Raw genomic sequence first — 19,203 nt, forward strand, 5'->3', positions numbered from 1 at the left:
GGAAACTAAGCCTCAGAAATCCAAGTAATTTTGTCCACTTTGACCCAACAATAACACTGCTAATCGCCCTTGACTGAGAGACAGAAGATCTCGTCACATTGCATCAGAATCTCTAGCCTTCCAGTGCTCCGTGAAGGATTTTCACGCCCCCACAAGCCTGTCCTGCCATGTCTCTCTAGTTGCTTTGGTTTTTTAATATAAGAAAAATGGCTCTGTGATTTGCATTGACTGTCTATAGGTCTCTAACTGCTCCGCATTTCCGTCCCAGCAGCTCTGGGAGCTCTGTTTTCGGGAAATCGAAGGCTTTCAGCAAAGTCTTGGAAGTCATTATTTTGTTTTATCATTTTGCAGAAAGTGTTGGCTCCAGAAGGGGAATCTTCACAGAGCCAGAAGTGAGCTGTAGAGATGGTGGCAGCCCAACCGCTGTGCCTTGAGCCTGCCTCCTCACATCCTGCTGCTTGATAAACTCCGTGCTAAATGGATTTTGGCCCTGGCCCCCTGACTAACCGGATACTTTAACAGCTTTGTGATAGTAAGGGCCGTTGACCTTGGGGCACAGCAGCTTCTGCTGAGGGATTTTGCGTCGAGATGGTTTTAGTACCACCGAAGCTATCTGCTTTGAGAAGGGGACATCTTTTATCACAGCTGTGGGACTTCTTTTACTCTAAAAACATCCTGAATTTCTCTCTCCGAGTAGTTTGTTTTTAATTGTGATTCTGAGAAAGCACATATTGAGGAGCAGGTGAAATGAAGGAAACGTAAACTACCAAGGCCGTTGTCAGCATCACCCTTGTAGACGCCAACAGCACAGCGACCGTATTGAGTTACCTTGCCTCTCCTGTGCTCTCAGATGATCGTCCCAGCAGCTCTGTGCCAGGCGGGCACAGCTCGGCTCCTTTTGTGGATGATGCACCTGAAGCGCAGAAAAGTGAACCTCCTGGTCTGAAGCCGTCCAGGTCTCTCCGGGAAATGGCACATTTGGTACCACATTCCCTGGCAGCTCTCTTCCTACCTCCTGGGAGTGAAACACACGTCCCACGTCAGTTAGGTTTGGAGCTGCCCAACTCAGAGGTAGAGCTTCCAGATGCACATGTACACGTCAGAAGTGCTGTACTGTGTAGACCCAACCAATAAGTAATCACTTCACCTTGATTGATCTAATTAGGCCAACCACCTCCCTGTCAAAGTAGGAGAAAGAGATAATGTTGTCTCTCTTTGATAGGGGATGTAACCTCTGCCTGAGCTGCAATGACAGCCCAGAGAATGCCAGGATGCCTAATCTTCCCTCATTTTTCATAATAGCATCAAAAGCTGCCACTATATAAAGTTTGCAGCAAATGCATCACCAGTGTTTGCACTTTGAAGTGAGGCCATCTGCTTCTTTGGGCTGGGACCACTTGGGTGGGGGGGCTTTGAAGCAATTTTTTCTTTTGATGGACTTTTCCCTTTTCTCTCCTACTGCTTGTCTTTCTGTTGATTCCAGAGTCCATATCCACCAAGACACGTAGTTAAAAAATTACAGTGAGGAGCCTCTGTCCATCTTTTCAAGGGAGGAACTAAAAAAATTTTTTTTTGGTTCATTTTTTCAGTACTGCAAGCTGCTTAACTGGATAGTGTTAATTTCCCAGATGGATCTTACAAAGATGTGCATCCTGGCCTCTTTCTCCCAGAGATCTGAATGATATTTTTATTAACAGGAGGTAGGAGAAAGTGCCAAAGTCAGTTTTAGGTTGGTTTTGGAGATACTGTACCCATGCTGACTCATTTATCTCTTTGGTACTTCTTGCTTCTCCATCATGGAGAGTTTCCATCAGAGTCTGTTTCTTAAAGGTGCACCTTCTAGGTTGGATATGTCAGCAAGCTGCCCAGTGCTTAAAGGACATGAGGTGCAGTGGCGGAGTTCACAGGGAATAAGAAGCTGAGTGACTGAGTGCTATAGAACTAAATAAATAAGGGAAGAGATTTTTCAGAGCCGTTATTGATTGCATGCTGAGGAGTTATTAAGTCCTAAGAATGGCTTATTACACCACTTGGGCCAAGATTAAAGAGGAGTTAAGCCATGGATATCCATCGGGAGCCGTTTCTGTGGTTTAGAGCCCTCTGCTGAGGCTCTTGCCCCCCAGCGATGCTCTCCTTTCTCCCCACTCTCCGGCCCCCAGCCTCCAGCTTGTCTGACAGAAGACTGTCAGGACATTTTCCAAGTTGGTCTTTCTCTCTTAATTGAACACCCCTAGGAGCCCCGTGTGGGATGTCTTTATCAAATCACACATTTCCCCAAGTTAATCCAAACTGTTTTCCAAGAGAAAAGAGCAGTGTAATTATTTCGTGAGGCTCTGAGAACAGGCAGACTTGGGATGTAACGAGCGTCCTGTCAGGCTGACTGGGTGCTGTAACTAACAGCTTCCACCCTTTGCAACTAAATCACAGTGCTCCTTCAGATTGGGGGTGCAAGGAGGCATGAACCTATTTGGGGAATGGCTCACCCCAACCTTGTTGGGTTAAAACAGTGAGGAGTTTCACCAGCTAGAGGTTGAATGAGAAAAGCGGTGCCTTATATACATCCATCCATATAATTAGCCCTCATGAGCCCTTTGAGCATCCTCCATTCCAGATGGACCCTCTGATGTGCCATGCCTTGAACATGGAAAGTGCCCTATAAATAGTGTTAATGACTGTTTTATCACTACAGGTTTGCATCCCCTGAGGCCAGGTGTGGTTTGGAACTCCTCACTTCTCAGACTTCAGGAAGGCTATCAGTTGTCCATGCGATCCTTTACGTCACGCCTCCGGTGGGACCAGGAGCAGCCCTCCATAACCACACACATTAATATTTCTGCAAGAAAGCCAATCCATGCTAAGCGGGATAAATAAATACCATTAGACTGATGAATGGCTATTCTGTACTGTCAAATACTGGAGGTTTCTTTTGGCTCAGCCTAATCCAGAGAATCTTCTCTTAGGGCAGGGGACCTTTTGCCATCAGATGAATCTGAGTTAGATGCAAGCCAAGAGGTTTTCGGTTTTGAAATTTCTGATGGATGACTTGGACTTCTCCTTGCCCTCATTTTATCAGAAGGCATGTTGGCCCCTGTTCTTTCTGGTAGCCAAATTCAACTTGGTGGACTGTGTGTATGAGCATGTGTAAAAGAGAGGGTGGAAGAAAGAGGGAGGTCTGTTTTAGTTCCCTCATCCCTCTTGCATCTCATAAAGGACCTTGGACCTCAAATCCCGCCAGGAACACCCCATCCATGATCTGACATTTAGAAGTTTATTGACTGGAATGAAAGAATTGTCAATTTTAAAACATGAAAAGCCACTGGGAGATCAGGTGCTTTCTGCAAATATTCCCGCACAGTGATTCTGGGCGTAGAAAAAAAAGAGGAAAGAAAGAAAAGGCTGCCTTGTTGTTTTATTAATTTAGTTCTGACAGCTGTTAGTTCTGAGGCCTTCACGGTTCTCAGCAGATATTAAACGAATCCTCAGGAACCCCTCTGTGAAGCACCAATAATGAGCCCTGTAGAAAATGGAGGTTAAATGGAGATGAAACTCCACAGGGCCAGGTTGTTTGCAGCCCCTCAGCCCCAGAGGTTCAAGTGCATGGAGCACACACATCTCTAATTCTCCAACGAGGACAACATGGAACTCGCCATCTTCTCCCCCAACTTGCACTTGGATGGAGGTTCCCCAGCTCAGAGAGCAGCACAACCAGCTGCCCAGGTGCCCCTCCAGAAGTTGGGGAGTCATCCTTTCTTCCTCTCCCTCCTTCCCTCCCATACCCTTGAATTCTCCTGTCCTAGGAAATAACTCCCTCAATGCCTTGCCCTCCATGTCTCCCCTTTCATCCCTAGCATCTGGATTCTTGGAATCCCCCTGCAGCCTCTTACTGTGTTCACCCATCCACTCCTGAACCCCCCAAGTCCAGAGTGGGCTTTCCAAACACACGTGTGACCTGGCTCCAACACCCTGCTGCTCTCCAAGAATGGTCACAGTTACAGTTCTTAGCATGGACTCTAAGACCCCGACCCCGTGTCCTACTTGTCCTGCTCTTCCTGATGCCATTTAGGCACTTAAGTGTCAGCTCAGCGCCTTCACCTGAGCCGTCCCACTTGGTGAGGATTGCTTCTAGCCCCACTTTCTCTACTACCTCCGAGCATCCTTTGGATATTGATGCACCACCCTGGACTTTCCTTTCACAGCTCCTATCACACCTATAACTACCCAGTTAATTCTGTAATTATCTCCTTAGCATGTGCCACAACAGACTCTAAGCCCTGAGAGGGCAGGGACCGTGCTTCCTTCCTTCACAGCAGTGTTTCTGGGTCTAGCACAGTGCCCTTGCATGGAGGAACCCCAACAATGCTCAGGTTAGTGAAGGCTGAGCCCAGAGATGCAGGGAATGTGGGCTTGCTTTTCCGGGTTCCCAAGAGCACTGGCTGATTGGATTCCACTCTGATCCAGGAGCAGCTGCAGGGACTGATTGGTAATGGAGCTTGTGGGAAAACATCCCCAGCTGCGTGGGTCGCAGCTTTGCCTGGCACTGTTGCCTTGGGATAAGTGCCCACGGAGCTTGCAGATCTTCTCAAGGACTGAGACAAGTGGCTCCTTCTCCCTGTGGTGTTCCAGACTTCCCCACTTAATCACGCCCGATGCCAGGCTGCCAGCACGGCGGGCGTTAGACCAAGGCCAGGGCTGCTTGGCTGGCTTGCCGCCTCCAGCTGGTCCTGCTTCGGTACTCGTTATTCTCTTCGGGAGACTCTGGGCTTCCAAACAGCTGCTTTATGTGGGTCTTGAGCCCCCGACGTGTGCCGTTTCTGGGGAGCAGGTGGAAACGTCACCTTCCGTGGTGTCTGATACTGCCCTGGCTTTGCTCTTGGGGCCGTGCCTCCTGATCCCACTGCTAGCCAACAGGTTTGGGGACAACTACACTCAGGCTTAATTAAGGGTAAACTGGTGGGATTCCAGCCAAGAGCAGCCCAGAGGCAGGAAGCTGTTGAGCAGATGCCGTTACGTTTATGTCATAACCCATCTTAATGATCCCATTCCTCAGAGGCAGAGCCTGGAACAGTATACATGGAGGCAGGTCCCTCCCCTGTCACTTCCCAGTCGAGCAGGGGTGAGCACTGACCAGAGCTTTCCTGGGACCAGCCAGGCGAGGGGCGTTTCCCTTTATCTCAACTCCTCCTCTGGGAGGGGCTGCATGCTGGGATGATTCAGGGAATATCAGCCCCGGCAGCACCGGGGTGGGTTTTGTTCTTCCTGCCTTCCTGCCTTCCTGCCTTCCTCCCTCCCTCCCTTCCTTCCTTCCTTCCTTCCTTGATGGAAAGGGTCATCTCTCTTCCTAGGTAGGGTCAAATCCTCATGCTAACACCCTCAGAGATTTCATTTGACTGGATCCAGAGGAGGACGGGGAAGGGCTCCCATGGACTTGTCTTGGCGCTTCCCTAACAAAAATGAAAATAGGGACGAACGCATAAGTCTAATTACAAATGCTGATTCAGACTGGGTACCTCCTATGCGCCAAGGATTCTGCTAGGTTCCGTGAGGAACAGAAATATGGCTGAGACACAGGCCCTACCTTAAGTAGTTTGCACTCAGCAGGAAGAATCATCCATTTGTATGATTAAACACTTGTTCACGTGGATAGGTGTGTTGAGCACCTGCTGTGTGCCAGTGGGGGCTGTGCTCAGGGTGGAACAAAGCAGCATCCACGGGACATGGATAGGACACAGTTCTGTGGGGGCGACGTCATCCTATTAATAACTGTTCAAGTAACGCCAATAATGAATGCAGCTGAACATGCACAAGCTTCAGAGGAGTGTACACAGTGCTGCAAGGGTATTATCACAGGGATTCCTAACTTAGGGTGATACATCACAGAAGGCTTCCTGGAGGAGGTGTTTGGATTGCAAACCCAAAGGGCCTCATTTGTAAGATGAGCTAATATCATTGATAATATTATTGTCACATTTATTGGCATATGCCAGGCTCTATTCTCAGACCTTCACACACAGTAACTCATTAGCCCTCATGGCCGCCCTGTGGAAAAGGTGCTGTTATTACCCCATATATAGGAGTCCCAGTAGCAGAAGGGACCTAAAGACCTTCCTATGTTGGGGCAACAGCAGGTGCAGTGGGAGCTCAGAATGTGAGAGGATGAGGTGTGGAGGAAGAGGATGAAGAGTGAGCAGGGGTGGGGGGGTGGGGAGACTGCATGCAAGGGCTTGATGGCTTAGGTAAGGCGTTTGAACTTCTCAGGAGCATAGAGAAGCCATTGGGAGCTAGAAAGCCATGTGTGCCTTAGGGAGGGAACTGAGGGCGTCCTAATGCAGTCAGTGTAGCTGAAAGCAAAGCTGAGAAGCTCACTTGGGGTTTATGCACGACATGGGGATTACATTTAAGCAGCAGTTGTTCCGAACAGAAGGCGGCTTCTAATTGCAGTGGTTCAGCATTGAATCCACATTCAAACTTGCAATTATTTCCCTCTTAAAAGAGCTGACGGTTCCCTCTTCTGCAGGAAGGCAGTCTCTTGGGAGCCCTAATCCTGAGGACGTGGCTTCCACCCGGGTCCCTTGAGTATCAGACCACATTCCCACGAAGCTGTTTTGTTGGCAGGCCATTGGAACACACAGGACCTGGGGCCCAGGCTAGAGCAAGCTGGTGAGGAGGGAGAGCATCTCAGGAAGGGCATCTCCATGCATGCCTTTGAGCAGCTCAGTGGAAGGAGGCCATGACAGCTTAGCCAAGTCAGTGTCTCACCTTCTACACAGGCCGGCAGAGAAGAGTGAGAGTTGCCACAAATTGAGGGATTGGTGTGCTGTTATTTCCACCACCACCACTTGGAAGATGAGGATATGGAAACAGAGAGGGCAAAGAACCTGCCACCGTCAGGTGCCACGTCAAGAGGCAAGCTTACATTTGAAACCAGGCTGGGCTGAGGACAGAGCGCATCGTCTTAACATCCACACGGTGTTATGTCTCAGATGGGTCTGGGAATTTCCTGGGACAGGCAGTGGCTAGTGAAGCCCCAGGTGGCTTTTGAGTGACTCAGAATGAAGAGCAGGGACTATAGTCACATAGACTCTTCCCTCATCAGCTGTGTGTGCTTGGGCAATTTGCTTACCCTCTCTGGGCCTCATTTGTAAGATGAGCTAACATCATTGATACTATGATCGTCATATTTATTGGCACATGACCAGGGAGATTCTCAGCCCTTTACACACTTATTTCCCTTTATGGCAGCCCGGTGGAAAAGGTGCTGTTACCATCCCCATTTTCTCAGAAGAGGAAACTGAGACATAGAGAGTTTACATGACATATGACAGGTCTGTCTCCTGAGCCACGTAGGTTGTTAGAGATCAGATGACCTGTTTCGTACACCATTCTTGACACAGAATGCTACATACACAGTAGAAGGCAATACATAGGTTAGGGACCTCCATGAATGCTGTTGAACCACTTTGGATTCAGTTTCTTTTCTGTGAAATGGGATGATAACAGTTAACAGTTCACTAGATTTTTATGATTGTCTCATTGACCATGCTCCTGTGATAAAGCTATTATCCCCATTCTACAGATGAGAAAGCCAAGGCTCAGAGAGGTGGAATGAGTTGTTCAAGGTCATGCATTTACTAAAAGATACAGCAGGATCTCCAGTGCTTGTTTTGCCTGAATCTAGAACCCACACGCTTAGCCTGTGCAGTGTAGTGATTCTCTGGCTGATGCCCTCTTTCATCGCAGATACTTATTCCAGAATTCTTTGGGGGCTGCCGTAGGCATTTCTGGTTCTGTTGAGTTTGGTCCACATCCCTCTAATCAGCCTGCCCAGGGCTCCATGCTTCAGCTATCTCATTTCTGCATAAATGGCCCACGGTGTCACGTGGGTCACTGACAACTCCTCTCTCAGGAACCCCGAAGAAATCCTGAGCAGATTGGATAAAAAGCCCTTGTCAGACATCCTAATTTTAGTGTTCTCCCTTGTGATTCCATTCAGGAAGTATTTATTTAACACTTCACTTGTTTTGCCATTCTCCCCGACTTCATCTTGCCGAAGCTCCTGCAGTAACCCGTGTCTCCTTCACCAGCCCCATGCTGTTCTCGTCCTTGGAAAAACTTGAGTGCCGTGTTCAGCATCTCGAGCCAGAAAAATGTCTGCGTTCCATCGTGCATCACTAATGCCCTCCTTTATCTCCATGTGCATCTCCTTGCATTTTTGCAGAGACTTCTGTGCATCCTGCCTCCCCTCGTCTCATTCCATCTCTCTCAGACATTGTTGCCTGTGTGCAAATGGACATTTTTCGTGCTTTGAGTTTGTTTGCAAGGGCACAGTGGTGCAGTGCTATTTCTCTCCCAGAGTGGTTTTTACCATCCCTTTCCAGCTTTTACTTTCAAAACTATCCCCTCACATGGCAGAGAGGCTAGGTGGGCTGCTCCCTCCCAAGTGGCAGTTACCCTTGGGTGTTGCACACCATCTGTGTCCCATGGATGGGCTGGAGGCCATAGTTAACTGCACCTCACTCACAACATGAGGATGAAATTCTCATTGTGTTGGGGGGGGACCACAGTTCATGCTTGTTTCTTGATTCAGTGAATTGGGAACTCTATTAGACATTCCTGATACAGACTCTATTAATTTTAATGGCTTTTGAGATGAATAGAGGAGGCAGCTTCTCTTGATGGTTCACACGTATATCGAAGTCTTTGGTTTCATATATTTATTTTTGTTTGAAGCAAGATAGGGTCAAGTCACTGAAAAAGGGGTTAAGAGGTTTGGGTTGGTTGGGGTTTATTTGGTTTTCTAAAAAAAACTGGGGCCAAATTAACATCATTACTCCCTACCCTCTCCTCTTCCTAGCCCCTTGAAACCATTAGTTTACTTTCTGTCTCTACAGACTTTAAGCTAGTGGGATAGTACAATATGAGACCTTTTATATCTGGCTTATTTCACTTAGTTTGTTTTCAAGGTTCACCTGCATTGCAGCATGAATCAGAACCTCATTTCTTTTTATGGCTGAATCCTATTCTACCACATGGATAGACCACATTTTGTCTATCCACTGATCTCTTGATGGACATTTGGATTATTTCTACCTTTTTGGCTCTCTTTCAGGTTTTTAAACTTTGTAGACATCATCCTAGATCCATGCACTTAGCTATTTTTTTTTTTGTGAATTTCCTAGGCCTTGATTTACCTTCCTTTCTTTGGAGACAGCACTTAGAGGTCTAGGAGCTGCCGTGGTAAATGACGGCTACAGGATGTCATGGCAGGGAATCTGGCACTACTACTTGCAGATGTCCTGCTGCCCGATGCGCTGACCTTGACTCAAAAGACAGCCCCCTCCAGGACAAAGACAGCATTTACTCAGGGCCTAGACCACTGGCTCACAGCCTACCTGTACATTATCATCTGGGGAGACTTAAGAATTATCAGAGCTTCAGAGCTTTTGCTTCACCTCCAGACTTGCTTCACCTCTGACTTGATTTGTGCGGTATCAGGTCTTGGCATTTTCTGTTTGTGTGTTGTCTGGGTTAAATAGAGGCCCTCAAAACATGTATCCCAGTCTTACCCCCGCAGGAGCTAGGAGAGAAAACAGGATGTGTGACGTGCCCACTGGTTGCTTATCTGTAACCGACGTGACTGAGCCACGTTAGTATAAGACACAAAGTGACCACACAGCCTAAACAATGGGAGAAGATATTTGCAAATGATACATCCCATGAGGCATTTGTGCCTGTGATATATAAAGAACTCTTACAGCTCAATTACTAAAAGACAACCCAGTTTAAAAATGGGCAAAGGATCTGGAAAGACAATTATCCAAGGAAGATATACACATGACCCACAAGCACATGAAAAGATGCTGGACCCTATTAGTCATCAGGGAAATGCAAATCAAAATCACAGTCCAGTTCCACTTTACACCCACTAGAGGGACTGGAATAAAAAACATGGGTTATCAGTGTTGATGAGAATACGGAGAAACTGGGACCCTCACACACTGCTGGTGGGGATGTAAGATGGTGCGGATGCTGTGGGAAACCATGTGCTGTTGTCCTTGAACAATTCAGCATAGAGTTCCTGTAGGGCCCACAGTCCCTCTGTTCCTACATACTCCTGGGTGTGCACTTGTGAGAATAGAAAACATACGTTCGCCCACAGCTGCACGCACAAGTGTTGGTAACGCCGTTACTCATAACGGCCAGAGGCAGAAGCCGCCCAAATGCCCATCACCGGATCTGTGGATAAACAAAATGTGGTTTAGCTGTACAATGTAGTATTTATTGGCCATTAAAAGGCACAAAGTTCTTATTTATGTTACAGTTTGCGTCAACCTTGACAATGTTATGCCAGTCAGAAAAGACCGCATCTTGTATGAGAACGTTTATATGAAATGTCCAGAATCGGAAAATTGTTAGAGATAGTCGATGATTAATGGTCATCTCAGGCTAGAGTGGGGTATGGAGTGGTAGAGGGTGATGATGAAGTGGGATTTTTTTAGGTGACGAAATATTCTCAAAATGCGTCTGGTAACAGTTGCACCTATCTGTGAATACTGTAAAAAGCACTGAATTGTACACTTTAAATGAACTATATGTTACATGAATTTTATCCCAATAAAACTGTTAAAAAGTGAGTAGGAACTATGGCCCAGGGGCTAAGCCCTTTGCAGCTTCTGCCACTTTCTCTCTGTGTGATCCTACCTTGAAGCATACAGTAAATGCTTAATTAACTGTAGCTTTGCTCTTCTGGCCTATTTTAGGAGGTCGAAGCATCTCCTCTGTAGCTGCATCAAGCTTAGCATTGCCAGATAGCATCTGCTTAGTGTCTCCATGACCAAGTGGTCTGTCTAAGGGCCATAGTCCTTGCTGCATCCCCACATAAACATTGGGCACCACTGTGCCAGCGTTCAATGACATGGGAGACTAGAAGTATGTTTAAGAATACAGGAGGGGAGGAGAAAGAATGGGGTTAGGGAGGCTTTGGTGGAAGTCACTGCAGAGAAAGTATCTAAGTTCAGGCATGGGCACTGGGGATGCATCTCACAGGTAGGACAGTACAGCTTGGGAGCAGATTGGGTGGACAGGAAGGAATCAAGTTAGCTTTTGCAGAAATGGAGAGAGGACCGCTTGGGGCCACCTGGATAAAGCTGGAACTGAACACTGCATGAGGACGTAGGTCAGGTGAGGCCAGGGCTGGTTCTTTGGGGCAGGATGGGGAGAAACAGTGGACTCCCGATGAGAGAGGTCCAGACGATGGACCTCCCCAGTCTCCTGGGTCCTGGTCTGCCAGTGGGAAGCTGCTGGCCCCATTCTGTGACCTCTTCACGGACGGGTTTGTGGGTTGGTGGGGAGAATGGGAACATGCAGTGGAAATGCTCTGTTCACTCACAGGGTTTGTGAGAGAAAGTTTCGTGTGTGCTACAGCCTCCTGCCTGAGGCTCCCGGGTTTGTGTGATGCCTTCTCCACCATGGGGCCAGAGAAACTGGGAAGCAGTGTGGTCTAGGGGGTGGCGCAGTGGTTTGGAGGCGGGCATTCCGGCATTCAGACCTGGAACTGCCTTCTCTTCTAAGCCTTAGGTGAGTCATTTAATCTTCCTGAGACCAGTTTACTTGTCCATTAGTTGAAGATGGTAGTTGCCTGTTTCTAGAAACAGGCGATGTCATTACTTCCCTCTTTTGGAAAAAGGAACTCTGAGACTGGGAATGAAGTGTCTTGTCCGAAGTCCTGTGGCTCACAGTGGAAGAAAGCTGGTTCAGACCCTGGTGGTCAGACTCCAGCCCCTGTCTTCCAAACTGTCACGCCAGCCTGTGCCCCTCTTTTTTTTTAACTTTATTTATTTTTGAGAGACAGAGAGAGACTGAGCATGAGCAGGGGAGGGGCAGAGAGAGAGGGAGACACAGAATCAGAAGCAGGCTCCAGGCTCTGAGCTGTCAGCACAGAGCATGACACGGGGCTCGAACTCATGAGCCTTCCCGCCGTGAGATCATGACTTGAGCCAAACTCAGCCCCTTAACCGACTGAGCCACCCAGGTGCCCCTAGACTATCTCTTGATAAAGAGCAGCTACATAAACTTAGCCACTTAGTCCAGGGTGTCTACACTTTGACGACGTCTACAACAGACTGGATCAAAGAGTCCTGTAAGATCAGCCCTCCTCATTTCACTTATTTCACAGCTGCAGACTCTGAGTGAGGCTCAGGGAGGTTAAGTAACTTCCCCAGAGTCACACAGCAAATCAGCCAGACTCTTGCCTTGAACCGAACTGTACCTGACTCCTATTCTGGCTCTCTTTCTACTTTCCTGCCTTGGCCTGCAGAGGGTCATTTTGCTGAACCTGTTAACCCCATCTTTTCCAAATCCATTCTCTGTGCCTTTAGGCTACAGGGCTAGGGTCTCTCGTGGTGCTGCCCTGAGTGATGTGAAACTCAGTTTTCCGTGGCTGCATATTGATGCCTTAGACAACAGCCTAGTGTTTCAGAGAAGTCTGCATGTTACAAAAAAGGGCAGCAGGTGTTATTTGGGCTAAATTGACCTTGAAATTGATTTCTTTATTTTATGACTTACTGAGAGGAGATTAATACTTTTTTTTTCCTGCAGTCTGAAACAATTTACATGGTAATAGAAGGAATAGTCAGTCAAATAAATTGCTGGAAGTGGTCGTGTTCCAAGGGGAAAAAAAAAATACAGAGCTTACTCACATTGATTTCTTTGCCCTGGGGAGAAACAGAGATTTTAACATCTGGGAATAGGGAGCTAAATTTTATCTCTCATTTTAAAAGCAGAGGACTGAAGAGCTTAATCTGACATTTACACGGAGTTTTCTAAGTTGGGGGAAATGAGGGAGCCGAGTGCCTTGCTGAAGGTTAACTGGCATTTTCTCAAAAGGACTCTCTGATCTGGGGCGTATCAGGTAGGGCCCAGATGACATTTTTAGAAGATGGGCCTTGGGAAATTGGCTGCCCCCTTGCCTCCCTGCTGGGCACTAGCAAGCCCTGGTGGCATTGGGAGGCTGGTGATGTAAACTTTCTATGTAGGACCAAGTGGAGCAGCTGAGGCACCATGTGAGTAGACTCTGCTACCAGATTTCTGGGCTTTGCCATGTGGCTCTCCTACCGAGGGATGGGATTTGATTTCGGCCGGTATACATGGATAGGTGGCATTTCTGATTGTGTTGGGATCGGTTCTTAGACTGCATCTCCTGCTCCTGGCTCAGCAGGAGAACTCAGTGCTCCATTGGCACTGCCTGCCCTGTGAACACGGGGGCAAGTGTGTGTCACATGCTTCAACTTCTCAGTAAAGGCCCTTAAAATATGCCCCACCTCCCCACTAAAGCCATCATGTCTGCATTCGGAGTACCACGCAGGGCTCGTGGCCTCCAAAGCAATCCCAAATCATTTCCATGATGTGAGCTTAATTTTTTTTCCCCAGAAAATGTCAAGAAATGAATCCCTAACCAAAGGGTTCTGCTAGTATTGCCGCATATTATTCTACTAAATTATTTTCTTTGCAAAATAAAATAAAAATTTTAAGGTAGAATAAAAAGTTGTTCATCAAAGATACATGCCTAGCATCTACAAGAGTCAGAAGTGTAAAATCCCGACTTCCCTACTATTCCATTCTGCTCAGCCAACTCGCTCCTATCTCCAAAATTAGCCATTTATTTTTACCAGTTTCTTATCTATCTTCTAGAGACCTCAGTGCATACACTATATATGCTTATAATCTTAAAAACAAAGAACAGATTGTAGCATACTCTATGAAGCACTCTGCATTTTACTGCTTTTCTCTATCATTCCATATCAAGCTGCCTCATTATCTTTACTGAGGTTTTCTGGATGCACCAAAACTGATGTAGTTGGTCTCTGAGAAATAGAAATTTATGTTGCTCCCAATATTTTGTAATTAAAAAGAAATGCTTCAGTGCATATCCTTGGCATTGGCCATTTTCCACATGTGCAGACATTTCATAGCAGAACTTCCAAGAAATGGAAACTATGTCTTTGTTCAATGAATTATAATTTTTTTTATCTTGTCCTTTGTCTTATACTTTATGGTCTTATTTTTTTTTCACACAAAAACTGTATTTGAAATTTTTATTCATTTTCCTATGGCTTTTGGGTTTAGGTCATAATTAGAAAGATCTTCTCTCTGAGATGATAAAAATCTACGTGATTTGATGACGTCAGGTCCTCTAGTTGGTTCATCCATCGACGAGTTATTCTGATTTTTTGCCTGGACAAATGCAGCCTCCACGGTGTGGTGGAGATGCCTGTAGTCTGGGATCACCTAGGGGCCGGGTTCTGGCCTCGTTGGCTTCTCAGCCTGCCCTCTGTCTCCCAGCGTTCACTTATCCAGGAGCGTCACACTTGTGTTGTCAGAACATGTTTGGTACCATGGGCCTGGCAGGCATTTAGAAAACGGACCCCACCTGTCTCTCACCTGGGGTCCCTACAGGTCTTACTGGCTCCGTCTCTGGGAACCCACCATGACTCCAAACCACAGCACAACTTCTGTCCAGTGGCAGTGGTCTTGGCCTTCTGTTTATCTGAAGAATAAACCCTTTAGAAGTCATTTTTATGCAAAGAGTGTCACATTCAAATGCTGTCTGTTATGCTCTTTGGGAGCTGACGCCAGTTCATGCCAAAACTTCTAGAGAGTGATGCCAAATGGCCTGTGGGGCTCTCTTGCTTGGTCATTGTTTAAACTGGCTCAGTCCTCAGTGTTGGTGATCTGTGTCCCAGCTTTTAAAATCTGCAAACCAAGACACAAGAGGGCGTGAATTCTAAGGGCAGAATACTGGACTTCCAAGGGCAGGGATGAGACCTGGGGAAGGGGTCCGCTGCATTTGGGACAAAGGGAAAAGAGGTGTGTAGCAACTGTGGGTTGCTTAGGGTCCTAGTCAGTGATCTGGGAATGGGGGGAGAGAAAGATTTTCATTAGCATGGACCAGCTTAAGTGAAAAGATACAGAAGTTGATTATCAGGACTCAAAGAGACAAGTGAGGCTTTCTGGAAACTAGAACAATGTCAGACAGCCCTCCTGCCTCCCCTCTGTTGGAGAGAGATTCTCTCTTGTCTGCTTCTGGCTTAAAACCCACACACATGCTTGTCACCATTTTTAAGGTAGAGGATGGAAACAGGCACAGAGAACTGGGTGTAGTCTGCTACTTGGTTGAGGCTAACACAGGGCTTGTGGTAAAAGAGTGGGGGCTGCCAGTCAGTATGGGGGCGTGCACAGTTACAGGGTGTGAAAGGGTCTGCAGGTATCAGAAAAATCTTCTGAGGAGAGCGGACTGAGTTGGTGCCATCCCCGCGTCCTAGGGGTGGAGGCTCTAGACTAATTAACGTGAGGTGCAAATACCACCAGGAAGGATCATCTGCTAAGTTGGGGATCTGGCCGCTGGCTGGTGGGGGCGGGGGGTGGGTTGGGAAGTGCAGAGGGACCAAGAGAAGGAGACAAGACTCTAGAGGGGGGAGCTGGATATGAGTTCCTCGGTGACAGGGTTCCCAGGTAAGATCCTGCTTGAGTGTAAGGGTCTCTTTCCAGGCCTGGGGGCTCTCTTCTCTGTGTCAGGAACAGCTCACCTGGGCATCCCTTCTTTCTTCTGGTCAGCTCCTCTGGAAGGCTCAGATCCGGCTCCAGCCACACTTCACCTTCCCGTAGTAATGGTTGCTATGGAGCCAAGACTGGCCTCGAATACAAGTGCTCTGGACCGCTGGACGCCAGAGACCATCTCCATGTGTCTTGGTCCCTTCCTGACAGAGAGTCTGTGTTTGGGCTGCTCGGGGCAGGTGTGTGCATCCCTGGAGCGGCTGGAAGCAGGCAGGGCACAGGTCACCAGTCATGGACGGCACAGACCCCAGGGGATTTGTAACACTTGGACCCTGTCTGTTGGGTGAGATCTGTTATAGGCTTGAATTCCACTCAAGCGTAGCTTCTAGCTGGCTCATACATAAAATGGGGCCAAGCGGCAAGAAAGAAAAAACAGCCATTTTCAGACCATAGACATTTGTCAAAGGAGAATTAGTGCATCTGTCTGCAAAATTATGCTTTTGGCAACATCTTCCTCCTTCTCTCCCCTCTCAGCCTGCTGCTTTAGGCAGTTGCTGGGAGGTAGGGTGGGGGAGGGGGTGCGGGGGGGGGGGCAGTGCATGATTTGTGCTTAAATCCTTCCTTCCCTCCCTCCCTGAATTCATTAATCGTTTCAGTAGTGGGTGGGTGGCATGGAGACCATCCTCCATGCAGAGGGAGGAGGGGTCCAAGCACAGTTTTGATCTTCTGGTTGCTAGATTTTTCCATGACTGAAGTCTGTGGCAAAACTGTAATAAAGGGAAATATTGAGAAGTGTTTGTCCTGTCGGTGTGAGTGAACTGTTTACAGAACTTCTTGCTTGGATTTGAGTAACTTGTGGCCAGTGCGGGAGAGTAGACAGCTGCTTCCCTCTCTCTTCCTGCCTTTCTTCCTCTGTCCCTTTTGATCTCTGTCTGTATGTCTGTCTCCCTCACTCGTGCATGAATGCACACACACCTTTCTCTCTGCCCAGGAGGTTTAAGAGGTGACTCCAGGTCCAACCCCACTGACTTGCAGTTAACAACAATTTGGAGCTTGAGGCCCCTGCTGCCACTTGGGAGGTGGGGCAATGCCCCAGGGTTGGATGGCGGCAGACTGCAATATGTGCTCCTAGCCCCCGTGTGCTGTGCTCACCAGGAGCAGGTAAAGGTGCCGGGAAAAATCCGACGGCATGGAGAAAATCCATGCCCTCACACCTGGGTCTGCCGCACCCCTGCCCAGGTACTCCGGACAGGTTCTCAGCCTCGTTGTGCTTCTGTGCCTGTAACATGGGGCTGGGCCGGAGACCTGCTTCCGAAACCCTGGTGAGGGTGGAAGAGCAAGGTCCAGGAAGAGCACTAGGCACACAGCAGTGCAGGTGCTCCGGGAAAGGAGCATTGCTGGGGGTGGGGCTGAGGCAGTGGTAGGTCCCCCGGGACCAGTCTCGGGGCAGCTGGGGGCGCCCTCAGGCCAGGCTGGAGTATCCACCCTCCGAGAAGGATCTAGAGCCAGTGCTGCCTAACAGAGATGTCAAGAGAGCTACACATGCAATTTAAAATTTTCTAGTAGCAAAAAAATAAAAATAAAATAAAATAAAATTTTCTAGTAGCCACATTAAAAAGTAAAAAGAAACAGATGAAATTAATTGTAATGATACAGTTTATTTTAACTATTCATAATATATTTATGTATTTAAATACAACACACTTTATTTTAATATGCTATTAAATATCATTTTAACATGTAACCAATATAGGAATATTAATGAGATGTTAATATTAATGAGACATTTTACAATCATTTTACTTTTTTCCACTAGTGTCTTCAAAATCCAGCAGGTAATATATACTTAGAGCGCCTTTCAGCTCACACTGGTCCTGGGTGCCCAGTGGGCAGGACAGGTCTAGACACCACCCCCCCCAGGAGGGGGTTGGGAAGAGAAAGCAAGTACTCTGACTGAAAGTGGTGAGGGTCTGGGGGTCATGTGCAACTGCGCTACTGCAAATTGGAATTTCATCTTCAATGTGGGTCCCCCCGTCTCTGTTTCTGTTTCTGCCAGGACCACAAATGTGAGAGCTCAGCCCTCCTCTCCGGTGCCAGGATCAGTCCTCAAGACTCAGTAAGTAGAAGCGTTTTGCTGAATGGATTAGATTTAGAAGCCGCTTTTGCATCCTTTTTGGCCTCCGTGGTCTCCGTCATCAATCACCAGGACTGGTTTTTACCTGAAACTGATCTTGCTGGAGAAGTAACTGGGTTTGAGGGGGATAAATGTTCCCAGACACTCACAGAATTTCTATTAGGAAGCTGCTGGGGCCAGAGTCTCAGCCTGGGTTTCATGATATGTAAGCTGAGTTCTCCCCTCAGGGAAGAGCCAGACCCACCTGGGGGACAGGTCTGGGGCAACAGCCACCGGTAGAGGCGCCATGGCTGGTTTCTTTGCTTCTTGATGTGGAGACAGACAATGGAAGGACTGTCACCATGGTGAATACAGGAATCTCGTGAGGGCCTCGAATCCCCACGTCGTGGTACAGGTTTTGGGCCCCTGGGATGCAGGACTGAGGAAGGTGCCAGGTGTGGATTCCTGTGCCCCTGCCACATGTCATCCCGGCTACCAGGTCGGGGACACTCCCTGCCCTTGAAGTTCCCCAAACACTCCTGCTCATCCTCTCTGGGGTGTGAGAACTCTGAGGTGTGGAATGGAACTGTGTTGTGTTTATGTGTCGCTGGCGACCATGAGGTGATTGAAAGGGGCGCATAGACCTTTGTTGTTGCTTTGTATTAGTCACGATGGGTCTCTCCACGGCGAATGATGCTGGCTTTCCATTCATGGTAGTGACGTGAAATTTCTTTTGAAAATAAGTTTTAAAGACATGAGTTGACTTAGAAAAGAGTATGGACTAAGTTTGGAGGCAGTGACAATGTAGATATGGCCAGACTTCGTGGCGGTGATTAGAGCATGGCCGAGAGTAAGTTAGTTTTAATCAAAAGATGTTCAGTGACCCGTGTGTGGTCTGTGTTCGGTGTGCCCCCCGCCCCCGACTTCTGCTGCAGCCTGTGCTGGTCCTTGCTGCAACTAGGCACTCAAGGGACCCCCTTCTTGGCTTGTGTCTGCTCCCCCAAAATGACTTTGGAGGCTGGGTTTTTATAATAAACTCATTGCTGGATCACCTGAAAGAAGTGTTCAGCTGTGATGCCCAGTGGAGGAGGAAGAAGAGGAAGGGTGATGAGAAAGGACCACCACCCAGCTGGCTTTCTTGTCCCACTTTGCCTGTGACCAAGTGTTTTGTCTCTGTGCTGATTCAGGGCCCTCAGTGACCCATCAGGTAAGTGCTCTTTCTGTCTTCATTTTGTGGGTGAGGAAACCAAACTCCGGCGAAGTAGAGACTATGCCCAAGGTGCCACAGGCTGGACTCCCTCTCTGTCCCACTGTGTCGGTGTCCATAACTCCACATCAAGTCTGTGCGGCAGTGTCCCCACTGTGCCGATGGGGACACGACTAATAGCTCACGAAAAGTGTGTTTAGAAAAGTACCCTGGATCTTAGTGGTTTAAAAGGACAACCACTATCTCGCCTTTTCTGGGTCAGGAATGTGGGCATGGCTTAGGTGCTTGCTTCTGGCTCAGGGTCTCTAAAGAACTGGCATCGTCATCATCCTCC

The 19,203-nt window shown here is 47.9% G+C and overlaps 1 protein-coding gene across 1 annotated transcript in view; it reads left to right on the top strand.

Annotated features, from left to right (window-relative positions):
* LOC115300045 overlaps positions 1-18,185 on the top strand; it is a 277,103-nt gene extending 258,918 nt beyond the window's left edge. The window contains exons 2-3 of the mRNA XM_029949629.1: positions 17,606-17,665; positions 18,078-18,185. Coding sequence (XP_029805489.1) covers positions 17,606-17,665; positions 18,078-18,185 — 168 coding nt within the window. The remainder of the gene's footprint in view (positions 1-17,605; positions 17,666-18,077) is intronic.
* The last annotated feature ends 1,018 nt before the right edge of the window (positions 18,186-19,203 follow it).

This window comes from Suricata suricatta, chromosome 8 (genome assembly GCF_006229205.1).
Source record: "Suricata suricatta isolate VVHF042 chromosome 8, meerkat_22Aug2017_6uvM2_HiC, whole genome shotgun sequence".
Classification (NCBI taxonomy): domain Eukaryota; kingdom Metazoa; phylum Chordata; class Mammalia; order Carnivora; family Herpestidae; genus Suricata; species Suricata suricatta.